Source organism: Peromyscus eremicus, chromosome 17 (assembly GCF_949786415.1).
Source record: "Peromyscus eremicus chromosome 17, PerEre_H2_v1, whole genome shotgun sequence".
Lineage (NCBI taxonomy): Eukaryota > Metazoa > Chordata > Mammalia > Rodentia > Cricetidae > Peromyscus > Peromyscus eremicus.
Window position 1 is genome coordinate 31,643,246 of NC_081433.1, and position 14,953 is coordinate 31,658,198.

At 42.9% G+C, this 14,953-nt stretch overlaps 2 protein-coding genes across 2 annotated transcripts in view; both read right to left on the minus strand.

Moving 5' to 3' along the window:
* The window catches only part of Mtmr7 (myotubularin related protein 7), an 89,953-nt gene extending 75,842 nt beyond the window's left edge, over nt 1–14,111 (minus strand). Inside the window, exon 1 of the mRNA XM_059244589.1 lies at nt 14,063–14,111. Within this exon, the coding sequence (XP_059100572.1) occupies nt 14,063–14,086 (24 nt within the window). The 5' untranslated portion in view covers nt 14,087–14,111. The remainder of the gene's footprint in view (nt 1–14,062) is intronic.
* Nucleotides 4,339–4,704, minus strand: LOC131894669 (small ribosomal subunit protein eS12-like). Its single transcript, XM_059244981.1, has one exon. It carries the CDS (start codon nt 4,702–4,704, stop codon nt 4,339–4,341), a length of 366 nt encoding a protein of 121 aa, XP_059100964.1.
* Nucleotides 14,112–14,953: the final 842 nt, after the last annotated feature.

Here is a 14,953-nt window from a genome sequence, read left to right on the forward strand (position 1 = left end):
CTGCACATGTCTACACATCCCCATGCTATGAAATGAGTGTATAAAGTAAACCGTCTCACAGATACAAACACAGGGGGCCTCTTCTGAGTGCTCAGAGGAAAAGCTACACCACTGCCCTGCCACAGTGAAGTGACATGCTCAGCAGCACATCCTAATACCCAGACCTACCCATTGATACCTCTTTGCTCGACCACCCGGTGCAGTGGCCATTCTCTATCCTTTAAGTTGCTATAATGCCTCTAGTAATTAACACTTATTTTATACTTACCAAGCACTGCCTTAATGCAGGCTATTTCTACAGTACTGCATAGAATCTAATCTCAAAGAAAGCACTAGCTATTTTGTGTTTGATCCTGCAGCCCCATGAACAATGCCAGGCAAACACTTTTATAGATATTCCATGGCTTACTGGGTTCCAGAAGCAATAAACCATAACAACTGGAGATCAACCACCCTCAACTGTAGGATTCCTAGGGATGGGCATCACCAGTTTTTCATCTGTGTAGACTAATGCCTAACATATGTACCAAAATACTTGTTCAATGAATAAAAATTAATACTGCTTTGGTTAAAAACAAAGCGTATGAGAACCTGTAGGTAGATCTGGGCATGATTAAGCAGGAAGGCACTCTTAACTGAATTTGAATCTTTAGATGAGATAAAGAGGAATACTCCATTATGGAATACATAGTAAGCAGAGGAAACAAGGAACAGGAATAACAAAGGAAAAGAGAACTCATGTCCTGTAATTAAAACGAGACACTCAAGTCTTGAAGCTTCAACCCAAAGTCACATTACAACATATTCTCTAGTCATTCATTCGACAGTGTGGGGCAGGGTGGGGGTTCCTCCCTCTTGTAGCAGACACTGTCCTGGATGCACAGAATACATAAATACTTGAGTTAAAGTCACTGCCTGCACCCTACTTGGGGATGGGTAGGCAAGAAACAGACAATACACCAAATGGGCAAATAAAATGAAGTTTGTGTGCATGCATCTGTTTATGCTAGAGGACCCAAGATCTGAGGGAGGAAATTAAAGCAGATAAACACATCGGTAGGGACAGTGGTCTGCTTAGAAAAGGCTTCTCTAATAAAATAGTGAGCTTTTTCAAAGAAGAGAAACAACTCAGTGAATCGGCCACATGGAAATGTAGGGAAAGAACCTTCTAAGAGGGGAGAAAATATAAAGACAGGAACAGCCATGGATGCCCAGGTGGGGATGGCTGATCAGAGCATGTCAGGGGTGGGGAAGAATGGATGGGGTGGCATAGGTTACAGAGATGAATCTTGGAGGGTCTTCTAGACCAGGATATGAAATCAACTTTGACGTTGTGTGTGGTAGGAAGCCTGCAAAGCTTACAGGAGAAAAGGAATGGGGCTTGAGAAAGAAATGTTCTATAAATGAAAAGGTTTTCAAAAAAGAGATTTCAAACACACTGTATAAAATACTTACACTGTGTTTGTTTAATTCCAAATGACAGTGTAAGTTCTGTGAACCTAGGCGTGCCAGTCATGTTAACCATCCAAGATCTGGGCCTGTACACAAGATCTACCACACAAGAAGCATGCAAGTTAACAAATGCATGGACAGCCTTTCAGGCTATCTACTTAGTTCAAAGGCAGGTTCCCCACCCCCCACCCCCCCACCCCCAATTTAAACTATCACTGCTCAAACTGGTTGAATTGTAACTTGTGCTTTGCCACATGCCCAGAGGAATAAAACTTTCTTTCAGAGCTTGGCAATAAATTTATTTCTCCGGGAATCTGTGATAAGCAGGGTTTCAGTAAGCAAAAAAGAGGAGAAAAGTAAATATACAATTTTTATAAAGTTGTCATGGCCTGCCACCAAGCTTCAAGTGGAAGCTATTTTTAAACTCTTTCAAATGGCGGTGGGAGGAAGGGTTGGGTCCATGTCCTGGGAAGTACTCTTACTTCCAAAGGCTTTAACTAGCTGTCCACCGGGGGAAAGGGCACCAGAAAAAAATAGTTTAAACTGTTCCTGGCCTCAGAAACATGATACAAAATGAGCTACTCGCAGGCCCTCAGAGCACACAGCAAGAGTACAAAGCTGAGCCTTCACACACACACACTGTCACGGAATTTGGATATCTGGTCAAGAGGCTTAACTGCATACATACTTTCACAGCATCTCCTGTTCCAAGTGGGAAAAGTAGGAAAAATAGGGTCCAAGTCAGGAAGAGAACACCCTGTGTAAATCTCCTCTGTAAAATGAAGCATCTCAGTCACTGCTGTGCCTGCAGAGATGAGGCAGGAGGGATGAAAACTTAACCTTAAGTGAGTCCACCGAGGAAAAGCTAAAATTGACCAAGAAGTAAATAATGGCAAAGGTGGCCGCACACAGGAGTTCAATGTCTCCGTGACTCAAGCATGCAAATGTACATAACAAGTGCTCTAACTGAATCCCTCTTCAGTACAAATGGCACTTTTCTCCACTACAGAACTGTGTCCCCCTTCTCCACACACGCACTCCGAAAAGACCCTCCCTCAGGAATCTGGGCAATGCCCAGACTGTTGAGTCTCCCCAGGCAAAACTGGATACTTTCCTAAAATCCATGAGCTTGCAGAGATTAATGTTTTTATTAAAGAAAAATACACTCTGAAAGCATGGGTGTGAACTAGCATTGGGTTACACAAAGTCACTCTTTGTAGATTGCCTCCAGGGGAGAAAAATATTTAAACCCATTGTGAAGTGTGGAAGGGAGTAAGTAGGTCAAATGAAATGTTTGGATTGAGAAAATTCTTTTTCTTCTCATATTGCATGGAAGTTTTCTCAGCACACAAACCTGGCGTCATCTCCTTTTGCAATCAGAGCAATAATAATAAAAAGTGCTAAGAAACACCATGAGCCTTGTTATTAAGTGTTGTAAATACATTCTTTGTCTGCTCTGTAAAAGCCAAAGACCAGGGAGCCGCAGTTTTGAGAGTTCTCAGGAACTCACTGAGGCCATAGACCTGGTTGTAGTCAGGACTGTGGTACTGACCACAGACGGACACAAAGATGAAAGAAACAAGACTGGGCCGAGAAAGCCACACATCTGTGCAGAACTGATTCTCAGCACGTGTGCCAAGCCAAGGAGCTGGATCAAGCAGGGTCTTTTGAATAAACAGCTCTGGAGCAACTGGTATTCCAGAAGTCAAAGGACCACAGCCCTAGACCTCACCCAAAAAACAAAACTTCATTCCAAGATAGAAAACCTAAACATCTAAGTCTTCGGGACCTTGGGTTAGGCAATGGTTTGTAAAAAACAAGGCATCAAGGAAGGCACTAGGAAAACAGATTAAACTGGACTCCCACCAAATTAAAACCTTAATGTTTCAAAGGTCAAAAGAGAAAAGACATCCCATGGAACGAAAGAAGATAATCAGAAGTCATATATGTGCTCATGAGTTGACTCTATGAAGAACACTTATAGCTCAAAAATTAAAGGCAGATAACTCAGCTCAAAACAAGCAAACGATTTAAACAGATCTGTATCCAAATAAAATATAATCAACACACACAAGAAATAGTAGTAGTCAGAATAATGATCTCTTGGAGAGGTACAAACTACCCCCAGTAGAGACCACACCCCACCATTTACAGAATAACTATAATCTTGAAAGTAGACAGTGAATGCTGGTGAGGAGGTAATGAAATTGGAATGCTCATTCATCTTTATTGGGAATATAAAATGGTGCAATATCTTTAGAAAACTGTTATTAACCAATAGACTCCTGATTATATACCCAAGAGAACTGGAAAACATGGGTTCCTCAAAAACACTTGCTCACGAGTATTTGTGGATGCACCACTCATAGTAGATAAAATATTCAGAAATATCCCAAATACCTATCAACTAAGAACAACCTTGAATACATCCACAATAAAATATTAATCAGCAATAGCTGGGTGATGTAGCTCAGGATGTAGGCTCTAGCCTCACACTGGAACTAGGTAAACCAGGGTGTGCCTGTAACCCCAGTAGTTCAAAATCATTATCTCTGAACGAGTATAAGCTACAGAAACCTGTCTCAAAACAAATAAGAATGTTATTTAGCAATATATTCTAAAAATAAGATGAGCCCTAAAACATTACACTAACTGAAAGAAGTTAGGCACGAAGAATAACATATTATATAACGCCATTTAAATAAAATGTCCAGAAAGGGCAAATCTGTAAGACAGAAGCAGATTAGTGGGTGGCCACAGTATGGGGAGATACAAAGGGAAAATAACCGCTAACATATCCAGGGTTTCATTTTAGAACATGCTTAGGGTTTAAAACTAATGGAAAATTATATTTCTTTTTTTTAATGAAACAAAATTTTTATTCATTCATGTCTTGCACTTGAAGTACTCTTCGATGACATCCTTGGCCCGAGATTTTTTGCCATAGTCTTCAACCACTACACAACTGCAATCAACCATTTTCCATGGCTTTCCTTCTTGATCAGTTTTACAGAGGCCTACCCATTCCCCTAGCTTCTTGTTGTCATCAACCTTAATCAGGTTGATGTGGTGCTCGGCACAAAGGGCCTCCACCAACTTGACACCCCTAGGCTCATCACAATGGGATGCGAGAACACAGAGACGGACTTGGCGCTTGTGTAAGGCTTTGGCAGCTTCGCGGATGCCACGTGCTAGGCCATCGTGGATGAGGGCGGTCTTCAGCACCTCTTGTAGAGCAGTATTGACGTCCATTATATTTCTATACAAATGTCATTTTACCTGGAAGACTTTTATCACCGTGTAAAAGAACAGTCCTAACTCACTCCCAGCCACCTGTTTTCTCGGAGTTCTCCATTTTTCTCCATCACATTGTCTCCCACAACATGCACACACATGCCACGCATATTCAGCCTTCATCCAGCTACTTAAAAAGGAATTGGCAGCTAGCTGTATTCTACACTATATGAATGAATAAAAATACAATTTAAGAATGAAGAATTCTTTAGTTCTGTGACAGACTGTGTGCCCTAAATATCAAAGGCTGACTTAGGACAGCAAGACTTCATCCAAGTATTGCTAAACCTATTAGAAGGGAGGATTTCAAGAAACATGGATGGGTGTGTGTGTGTGTGTGTGTGTGTGTGTGTGTGTGTGTGTGTGTGTGAGAGATGAGGACATGAGATGCCCTGTTCTGTCACTCTTTCCCCTATTCTTTACAGGTAGGATCTATCCGTGAACCTGGCACTTGAGAGTTTGAGGACTCCACTGGTGGTCAGCATGCCCTGATGACCCTGCTGTCTCACAATCCCTGCTTGCAGCCAGCCCCTGTTTTTCACATGGGAGCCTGGGATGGAATTCGGGTCCTCACCTTTGTGGTACCAAACACCCACGGAGCCATCTCTCCACTTCTAAGTATGGATGATTTTTGAGGCATGGTTAACCCAATTTCTGTGAGGATTTGGCTTTCTAGAAACAAAAGATATAACTGCCACAGCTATGCTTTAAAGTGCAAGGGTTCATACCAACAAACACAGCCACCTTGCCTCTGAAGTGTGAGAGACCATGTGTGATTACACAGACTATCTCCTCTGCAGTTGTTAAAAAAAGTACTGGATGATACAGAACATATCTAGATGAAAACACAATGCTGCATCTGATTCTTTTGGTAAAATCAAACTGCAATATAAAGAAAAAGTAAGCAGAATGTTTGATAACACAAATGCAAACTGTTAGCCTGGAGATAAAGATACCAACAGGCAGCCGAAGGCCTGGACCTAGAAGCATCCAGGCCCCATGCTGCCCTTACACTTCATTCTCAAAAGTACAACAAAAACTAATGTACCTGTAAAGCATATAAAATCTGGAGTCACACTGTGCAATTCTGAAACTCAGTCTGCCCCCTTTGGCTGAAAAACCCGTTAAACCCAGGTTTCCTTGAAGTGGGGCTAACAATGGTATTCACCTGAAAACATGACTGAGAAATAAGTAGATTATCACATGGAAAGCCAGAGAACAGCACTGAACACGATGCCTACAGTGCTCTATAAGGATGGCTTTCATCAGACTATTGCATTAGTGTTGTTATAAACAGCTACAAGATAATCTCAATCTTACAGGTAAGGTAAGCAAAGAAACATAAATCAACAAATCACATATCATCAAGAATTAGTTATTTAAAAAAATTATGCTACAATAGTACTACACAAAATTCTGGAAGAAACTGCTAAAAAGTCATCAAATAGATCTTGAAAATGTCTGTTAAAATGGAACCAAAGAATAGAATATAGGCAACATAGACTTCTGCACAATGATTTAAATACACTGATGGTACTGTGGTTATATATTAGCAACAAAAATGGAGATAGATTAAATATTAAATGTTTATCTTAAGAACAATGAAGTATCTAAGACTGCTGACTGCTTCCCAGAATTCCATGTAGATGTAAGACTTCTGGGTGAGAAACAGATGTTGTTGTTCACTGCACACCAAGAGTTCAAGTTTCCCGTTCACACAAGCTCCCTAACTTGCCTCCTCACTGTGTCCAGGGGACAGACAATAGGGATCAGTCCACAAGGACAACCAAACCTGAAGAGCCTTTGCCTCCAAGGAAAACAATTATAATGTGTGTGTGTGTGGGGGGGGGGGGGGGAATCAAGTCACTCTATGCTACTTAGATAGATATGCCAGAGAGAGAGAGAGAGAGAGAGAGAGAGAGAGAGAGAGAGAGAGAGAGAGAGAGAGAGAATCTAAGCTGTTCACTACTCACCATCCCTCAGATAGAGCAGAACCACAATGTGAGCATGCAAATGACCTACAAGAACCGTTGTTGGCCTACACTAACGTATTCATGGTTTAACCACAGACTATAATTATAGTATCTGAGGTTATTAAAAGTCATTTTCAAAAAAATATTCAATAAAAAAAATTAAAAGAGAGAGAATATAGACCAAATTCTGTTTTAAATTCTATTCATATGCAAAGAAAAAGGCTAGTATTACCCAGAGAAGTGAGTCTTTCTGGGTGTTGAGATTATGTATCATTTTGTTTTCATTCTGCTTTTCCAACTAAATGTCTTTATCACCTTTATACTCAGAAACAATAACTTTAAGAAAATAGAGACATGACACCAAAACCAGGAGTACCTCCATGACCACCCCCCCACAAAACAAAACAAGCCATGAACACTTGGGTCAATAAAATTAAACTTCTTATGTTTCAGATGATACAAACAAAGGTGGGGATGCAGCCTGGGTGGGAGACTGCACTGCACTGCATTACTTGGTCTGAACTGTCTGGCAATGTAAGAAGCCCTGGGTTGGATCCCCACTGACCAGCATCTCTTCAACCAGGCATGACGGCACATGTCCACCACCTCAGTAATTGGAAGGTGGAGGCAGGTAGGATCAGACGTTTAAGGTCATCCTTGGCTACAGAGCAAGTTCAAGGCCAGCCTGGAATATATGAGATGTCTCAAAGCCAAAAATGACAAAGAACACTATCAAAACTGAGGAAACCCTACAGAATAGGAGGAAACACTGACAACTCAGATATATGACTGGAGACTGACATCCAGAAGAACTCTCACAATGTGACAATTAAAAAGAAAAGGGGGATTGAGGAAGGGGAGGCTAAGAGAGGTTAACTGGGGAAGTGGACATGACCACAGCAGGGCATATGTGTCTATGGAAACTTAACAGTGATATCCATTAGTATGTACAACTAACCTGCATTGGTGACTTTAAAAAATAATCTCTTTAAAGAATCTGGAAAAAAAATTAAAATTCAGCTTCACAATAAATGAAGGATTTAAATAACATTATCTAAAGAAAATACACAAATGGTTAATAAGCCCAGGAGAAAATACTTAGCACCCTCAGTCATTAGGGGATACAAACAGGAAATGCAGATGAGAAACCACTTCATACTAACCAAGAAGGGGTCAGCGATGAAATGTGAAATACCCTTGTGACAGGCTCATAGGCTGAACACTTGGGCTCCTGCGGGCAGCACTGTGTAGGGAGGTGCTGGAAACAGGAAGGAGGTCCCTGGGGGCATGCTTCTGACAATGACACCCACTCAGTGTCTTCTTTGCTATTTCCTGTCCACCATGAGGAATCTCCCCTATCCCATGTGCCCGTTGTCATGATGTTCAACCCAAGTGAACTAGGCCAACCGATCATGGACCAAAAAACTCTGAAACTGTGAGCCGAAGTAGCGCATCCTCTCATGCTCTTGTCACAGGAACTAACTAAAAGCAAGCAAACAAAAAAAGACAGTTGGCAGTGTAGAAAAGTCCTTAACATGTTAAGCCAAGTTTCTCTAGAATTTAGCAATTCTACTCTTAGAGAGAAGACATTCTTAAGAAAACTGAAACATGGCTCCATATTAAAAATGAATACACATAAGCTCATAGCGGAATTATGTAGTAACACTCAGGAAGTAGTAACACAACTTGGCCAAAACTAGAAATAAGGTTTAAAAGGCCATAAAGAGCCTTATATTCTATGATTCGATTCATATGACATTTCCTGAAAAGATAACACAGTGCAGATAAAACGTATATTATTGATTGCTAGAGAAATGGAACGTGACCCCTCATGAGTATGGGATTTCTGGGGGGTAATAACAGTGGTCAGAGCTGGGCAGGGTGGTACACACCTGTATGTACGCTCTACTATTTTTATCATCTGCAAATTATTTGCCAAATGAGAGAAAAAGCCCTAGTGTCAATGGTATAATAATGATGATGAGGGGAGAGAAAGAGAATCCCAAGTCTTACTGTCGAGGGAGAACTCACAAATGAGATTACTATTCCCAAATGGAGGATACAGTCAAACTGGTCAGTTTGACATTAATTCTAGACAAGATTCTAAAATTAGTTACTTAATGGAACTTTGCAGCAACCTAAAAAAGGAAACCATCAGGAGCATCAAGATTCACCCAGTCATCATTTCAAAGGTCTGTACTTCCTTTCTTTCTCTTGAACTATTTGGAGGAGAGAGGGAGGATGGGCTAAGAGACCTAGTAGAGATACCAAGGTCAAAGCCCTAAGAAATCGGGGCAAATGGCATCAGCTGCTGAGAATGTACACACCCTAGTTTCTCTTGGATAAGAGGAGGAGCAAGGTTACAAAGGTAAGCACAATATATACTGCATGGTACCAAACTGAGGACGGGTATAAGGATCCAAAGCAAGATTAAGCAACAATCTAAATCCAATGGAAAACAAGCAAACAAACCAAAAATCTGACCCACATAAGTTTGAGACAGTGTAAGTCAAGGCTAATCAATGATTTCTTTGGGAGTGATGAAGTGTTCTGGTACTGGATAGTGATGATGGGTGCACAACACTGCGCATGCACTAAAACCACTGGGTTGCATATTTGATACAAGGGTCTTACATTATTTACATTTTATCACATTAAATATAAATGTAATTATGTGCAATATATATGCTATATATAAGAGGACTTACAATACAATCAAGTTATAGATACAAGGCATATGAAGCCTAGATTATTAATGCCTATTTTTAAAAAAAATAAAGTACTGAAATAAAGAATACTGTTCATTCTTTCAAGTATTATTTATTTAATGCATGCTTACTTGGTACCAAGCACCATGTGAGGTGCTGTGGATGCAGGAGTGAATACATCCACATTCTTCTGGGACTCCCAGGTAAGAAAGGAAACTCAACATCCAACAAATACCACCAAAGTGAATATAATAATCAAAATGAGGAACATAAAAGAACAAAATGGTCCTATACAAAAAATACAACAGGCAAGTCTAATTTAGATGAAGGACATAGGCAATAGCCCCTCTGATATTGCATTTACTAAATTTATTTATTTTAAGTGTGATTTGTCTGTATTTATGTGTATGCACCACATGAGTGCTTGGTACCTGTACAGGTCAGAAGAGGGCATTGGATGCCCTGGAACTGGAGTTATAGATGGTTGTGAATTATCATGTGGGTGCTGCAAATTGAACCTGGGTCCTCTGCAAGAGGAACAAGTGCTCTTAACCACTAAGCCAACTCTCCAGGCCTGGAGTGTATATTTAATTTGAAACTATGACTATGAGAAATTCAGCCTGGTAAAGAAAAGATCGGAGTGCACCATCCCTCATTCCTCCCGCAATGGAATGACAGTGCACAAGTCCTGAGGTAGAGAAGAACCCGTCCACACTTGATAAACCTTCAAAGGGCATTGCCCTGATCAGGAAATGGTCACTAAATAAAGCTAGGGAATTAGGACAAGTCAGTCACACAAAGCCCTAAAGTCCTCTGGGGATCCTTGTTTTGAGTATAGGTTCAGAGAGAAATCACTCAAAATACTGTGACAGAGGAGAAAGACGGCTGATTCCAATGGCTTGATTGGATATAAAAAACAAAAATAAAAACAAACAGACAAAAACCTAGAGCATTAATGAGGCACATGGATGTGGGAAGCACCATCCCAAGAGCTGGGGTCCCAGAATAGATCAAAAGGACAAAATAACTAAGTGGTTATTATAATAAAGTGGTTCCCCTTTCTCTGCCTCCTGCTGAACACCAAGGACCAAGCCATTCCACCATCATGGCGTCTCCCTCCGTGATGGACTGCAAACCCTTCAACCGCGAGCCAGAGTAAACCCTTCCCGACGCAAGTTGCTTTCTGCCAGGTGTCTGGTTGCTGCTCTGAAAAAATTAATCCAAGTAACGGGTGACCGTGTCCTGTCCTCACAGAATCACCCAGGCAAGAAGAAAACAGAAAATGAGGAGACTCTAGAGTAAGGGCTCAGACCAAGGAGTGGGAGTCGGAAGGAAGAGGAAGCATTTCAAGGTCTGTACCAGAGAGGATCACCTATTCCATCAATAACTCAAATTTACAGATGTGGAGGAAATGCCTTGCAGAAGATGACTCAGCCAGACCCCAGACAACCAGAAGAAATTCTCACCAACACTTCAAGCTGTTTCTAGCAACTCAGAAGTCTTTTTATGTAAGTAATTCTTGAGCTCAAATAATTGCCAACTTTCCAAGAGCACTGGCATGGTTTCTGGGTGGTAGTGAAAGATCAACAGCAGAGCAGAGACCCCAATTTCCACCGTCAAGAGTACAGGTAACACCATGTGGTCTCACTTCACCCAGCTGCAAAGCAGCTTGTTCTTGGGGTATTTTTCCCCCTGGTAGAAATGCATCCTATTTAGCCTATGTTCTGTTAACAGCTTTAGTAAAGTGTACACACAGGCACACAGAGAAAGAAAGAAATATGTACATGGCATTCCTAATTATTCCTATGTATGCATCTTCTTAAACTTCACTCCAGAGCACAGGTGGTGACAGCGATTAGTTTTCACTGCACAAATCAATAACTTACATTGTTAATGGGAAAGCAACTATACATTACGGTGGTATTTTATTTGTGCTGAAATGTGATTTTATTTGTATACTAATAAATAAAGTTGCCTGGGGGTCAGAGCTAATTGCAAGCCATTTAGCAGAAGTCTGGCAGTAGTAGCACACACCCTTAATCCCCGATCACGTGGCAGGCAGAGTCTATGTGTTCAAGGACATAGCCAGCTTGGAGACACACACCTTTAATCTCAATACCAACCATAGAGACCTGGAGGTCTGTATAGACAGGCAGTGACGAGGAGGTCATGTGGTTGGGTTTACAACCAATGAGAAGGCAGAACAGAAAGTCAATAAAAAGACAGACACACAGGAAGTAGGTCTCTTTCTGAGGGGAAGGACGACAGCGACAGCGAGGGGTAAGAAGGTGGTCTTGGTCTCAGCTCTTGACTACTGCTCTGACCTCTGGGTTTTTAACTCTGCATTTGACTCTGTGTTTCTTATTTAATAAGACCGTTCAGAATTACATCTACAATACACCATACATACATGCATTTATTTTCTTCAAAACAAACCCGTTTCCATCCTGGTAAATACAGCACCAAATAAACAGTTAAACAAATTTTGTATATATAGACCCAAGATATAAAACTATGAAGTCAAGAAAAACTGCCTATTCAGTTTCCAGAGAAGGTGACGGGAACATGCCGTGTAAGTAGGACCATGACTGTTAACAGCTACACATTTCACAATGTATGCTTTGAAAGTAGCTGGACTCCTTTTCTTCAGGCATATGTAAGCTTTAATGTATAAAATTCATGTGTTTGGTGTATGAACCTCTAGAGGCTAGACCTTGACCCTGGACGCCTTCCTCTGTTGTTCTATGACTCTCCGCCTCATTTTTGAGGCAGGGTCTCTCTCGCTGAACTTGGAGCTTGCTGTTTTGACTAGACTGGCTGGTGAGCTATGGCAAGCCTCTTATCTCCACCCACCCCTTGGCGCTGGGGTTAGAGGTGTGCGTCAACACACAACCCAGCTTTTATGGGGTTGCTGGGGATCCAAACTCAGATCCTCATACTTGTGTGACGCACACTTCACTCACTGAGTCACCTTCGGAGCCCAACATACTTAACCTTTTGAAGTTACTATATATGACCTTGTCATCTACAAAGTTCACAGCGGAGTACCATGCAATTGGGCTTTGTTTGTTTGATCTCATAGTGTTTTAAGTTCCCTGTTTTGTGTTTTTTGAGCTGCATTCACAGCTACCCTTGAAGCACTATACACTGCCTACAAGGTGGTGATAAATGAAAACCATTTTGAAAAATACTTCTTGGCTATGTCCAAGGTGAAACAGAGTTAGGACCAGAAAATGACTTTACTCTCCCAAGTTCGTACTGAAAGAGAGAATGCCACCCAGTGCCACAAGAGATCCCCTGTCACCCTTGCTGCTGACATCCACACAAGACACCACCTGTATAAAGGGCCTCATCATGAAAGAAGAATGTCCTTGGTGAGAGACAAAGGAAATTCAGGGGTTAAATTCATCATTCTCCGATAAATTATTTAGTACCACTTAAGCCCTGAAAGCCTTGGGCCACCTATCTTGCGGTTTACAGCACTGTCTTCCAAGTTTACAATTTCCTGATTGTAAAGCAACAATCTAATTCCACAGTGCAACATCAATACAATTTACATTTACCACTGGAGCTGACATTCTCCAGCAAGATAGAAGATGGATTCCTCCACAAACATAGTATTAAAGAGGTTTTTACTAAGAGGTATTGGCCTCCATTTCAGACTGTAGGAATAAATTCTTCTTGCTGGGTACAGAGCAAAGTAACCACATTTACCTTCCCATGAAATAATAATACCCCTGGGGCCACATGAGTTCTGTTCACTTGGATATAGCTTCGGCCTAAGTCTGTCGGGGAGCTAGATTTTAAATATAAGATGTTTTTGAAAGGATTGTGTGGTGGTAACAAGAGACAGACAACAGGATTTTAAGATGTATTCCTTCCCAGGGGTTTTGAAAACCTGATAGTAATTTCTATTATTATTTTCATTCTAAACTATATTACAACAACAAAGAGTCGTAAGGTTGGGTACAGTGGCCAAGGCTTCCAGTCTTATTTGACTGGTGTGTTTAACACCCACCCACGGACGACTCTTATACGCAGCATCCTTCTTCCCTAAGAACCAAACAAAGTGGAAACAGAGGAATACGCCATCACTCCGTCACGGCAAGTATGGATCCTAAGCTCAAGAGGAAGGGCCCTAGCAGCTCCCACCCTGGAATGGGAAAGGATGCATCGGGTGGGTCTGAAGTCTTAGCATCAACGAGCTTTCAAGTTCATTCAAGCCATCTGTTTATAATGCGCTTTCCGTGCACCTGCCATTCGAGGCTTGCGTCCCTTTCAACTGCTCAGAGCTACCAGCACCTTTTTAAAATGGAATTTTTGGATGCCTAGAACCAAGCGAGTTGAAAAACCTTGTTACTCAACAGACCATTAGGGTTCATTCCCTCCTGCCCACCCCTGCGTCCACTGCGCACCCCTCAACTCCCCACCCCACCCCTACCCCCCAAATCCAAGGACAAGGCTCTTTCCTGCTAGGCCTGTGAGCCAGCAAGAGAGAAAAGACCAGGCTCGCAGCATTCAGGGAGATGCTAGGGAGCCGCCAGCTCCTCCCTCGTTCGCGGTCCAGCACCCCGCCGGGCAGCCCCGTGCGCTCAGCATCCCTCCTGCTCTCCCTCCTCCGCCCAGGCCACCAACCTTGGGCGTGCGGATGTGCTCCATGGCGGCCCCGGGTCTGCAGGGTCCCCGGCGGGCGGGCGGGCGGGCGGGCGCGGCCTCACGCACCTGCGCGCGCGTGCGGCGCAAGGGGACAGGGAGGGGAGGGGGCTTCGGCGGGAGCGGGCGTGGGCGGGCCCGCGGGCCTGGCTCCGCCTCCAGGTGCGCGGAGACGTGTGTGTGCGCGCGCCCCTGGGCGCCTGCGTGGGGGCCCCCCCCCCGGAGCGGGGCTCTGCGCCTGCTCGCACCTGCGGGTCTCGCCCTTGGACTTCGCTCCCCGTCCCGCTCACTGCCCAAGCGGCTGGATTCTTTTGCAAGATGGGCATCCTCGAGTCGGCCGGCCGTGGTTGCGCTTGCCTGAAGTCCCAGCCACTCAGGAGGCTGAGGCAGGAGAATCGTTTGGGTCCAGCAGCTTGGATCCAGCAAGAGAGCCCTAGACATCCCCGTATTTTAAAAAAGAAGGAAAAGAAAAAGAAAAAAAAAAAAAAATCAAAGCCGGTCAGCCGTCGTAATACCGTAATACTGTGGCACTACTGTCTCCTAGGGCACAAAGAGGGCCTTGTGTTGGGTGTGGCTTCTTGGAGAGATGCGAATAAATATGTGTAGCTTTACACCCTCATTGGCTGCCTTCCAGAGCATCCCAGGATAGGTGGGATTTCAGAGAGGGGTAGAGGGGGGGTGGAAAAAGACTACAAATGCACCCTGATGTGGTACGCATAGTCTAGTGGGCTCTGGCTGTATTTTGGCCCAGGCTCAGCCAGCCGAGTATTTGGAGTAAAAGTGAGATTAATATCGACATTGTTTGTGCCTTAATAAGTTTGCTGTTAAGTCAGACATCTCACATCACCATGCGACTTCACTGTGGGAACTCTT

Coding starts and splice junctions, on each gene's coding strand:
- LOC131894669 (XM_059244981.1), bottom strand. CDS start 4,704: ATGGACGTCAATACTGCTCTACAAGAGGTGCTGAAGACCGCCCTCATC.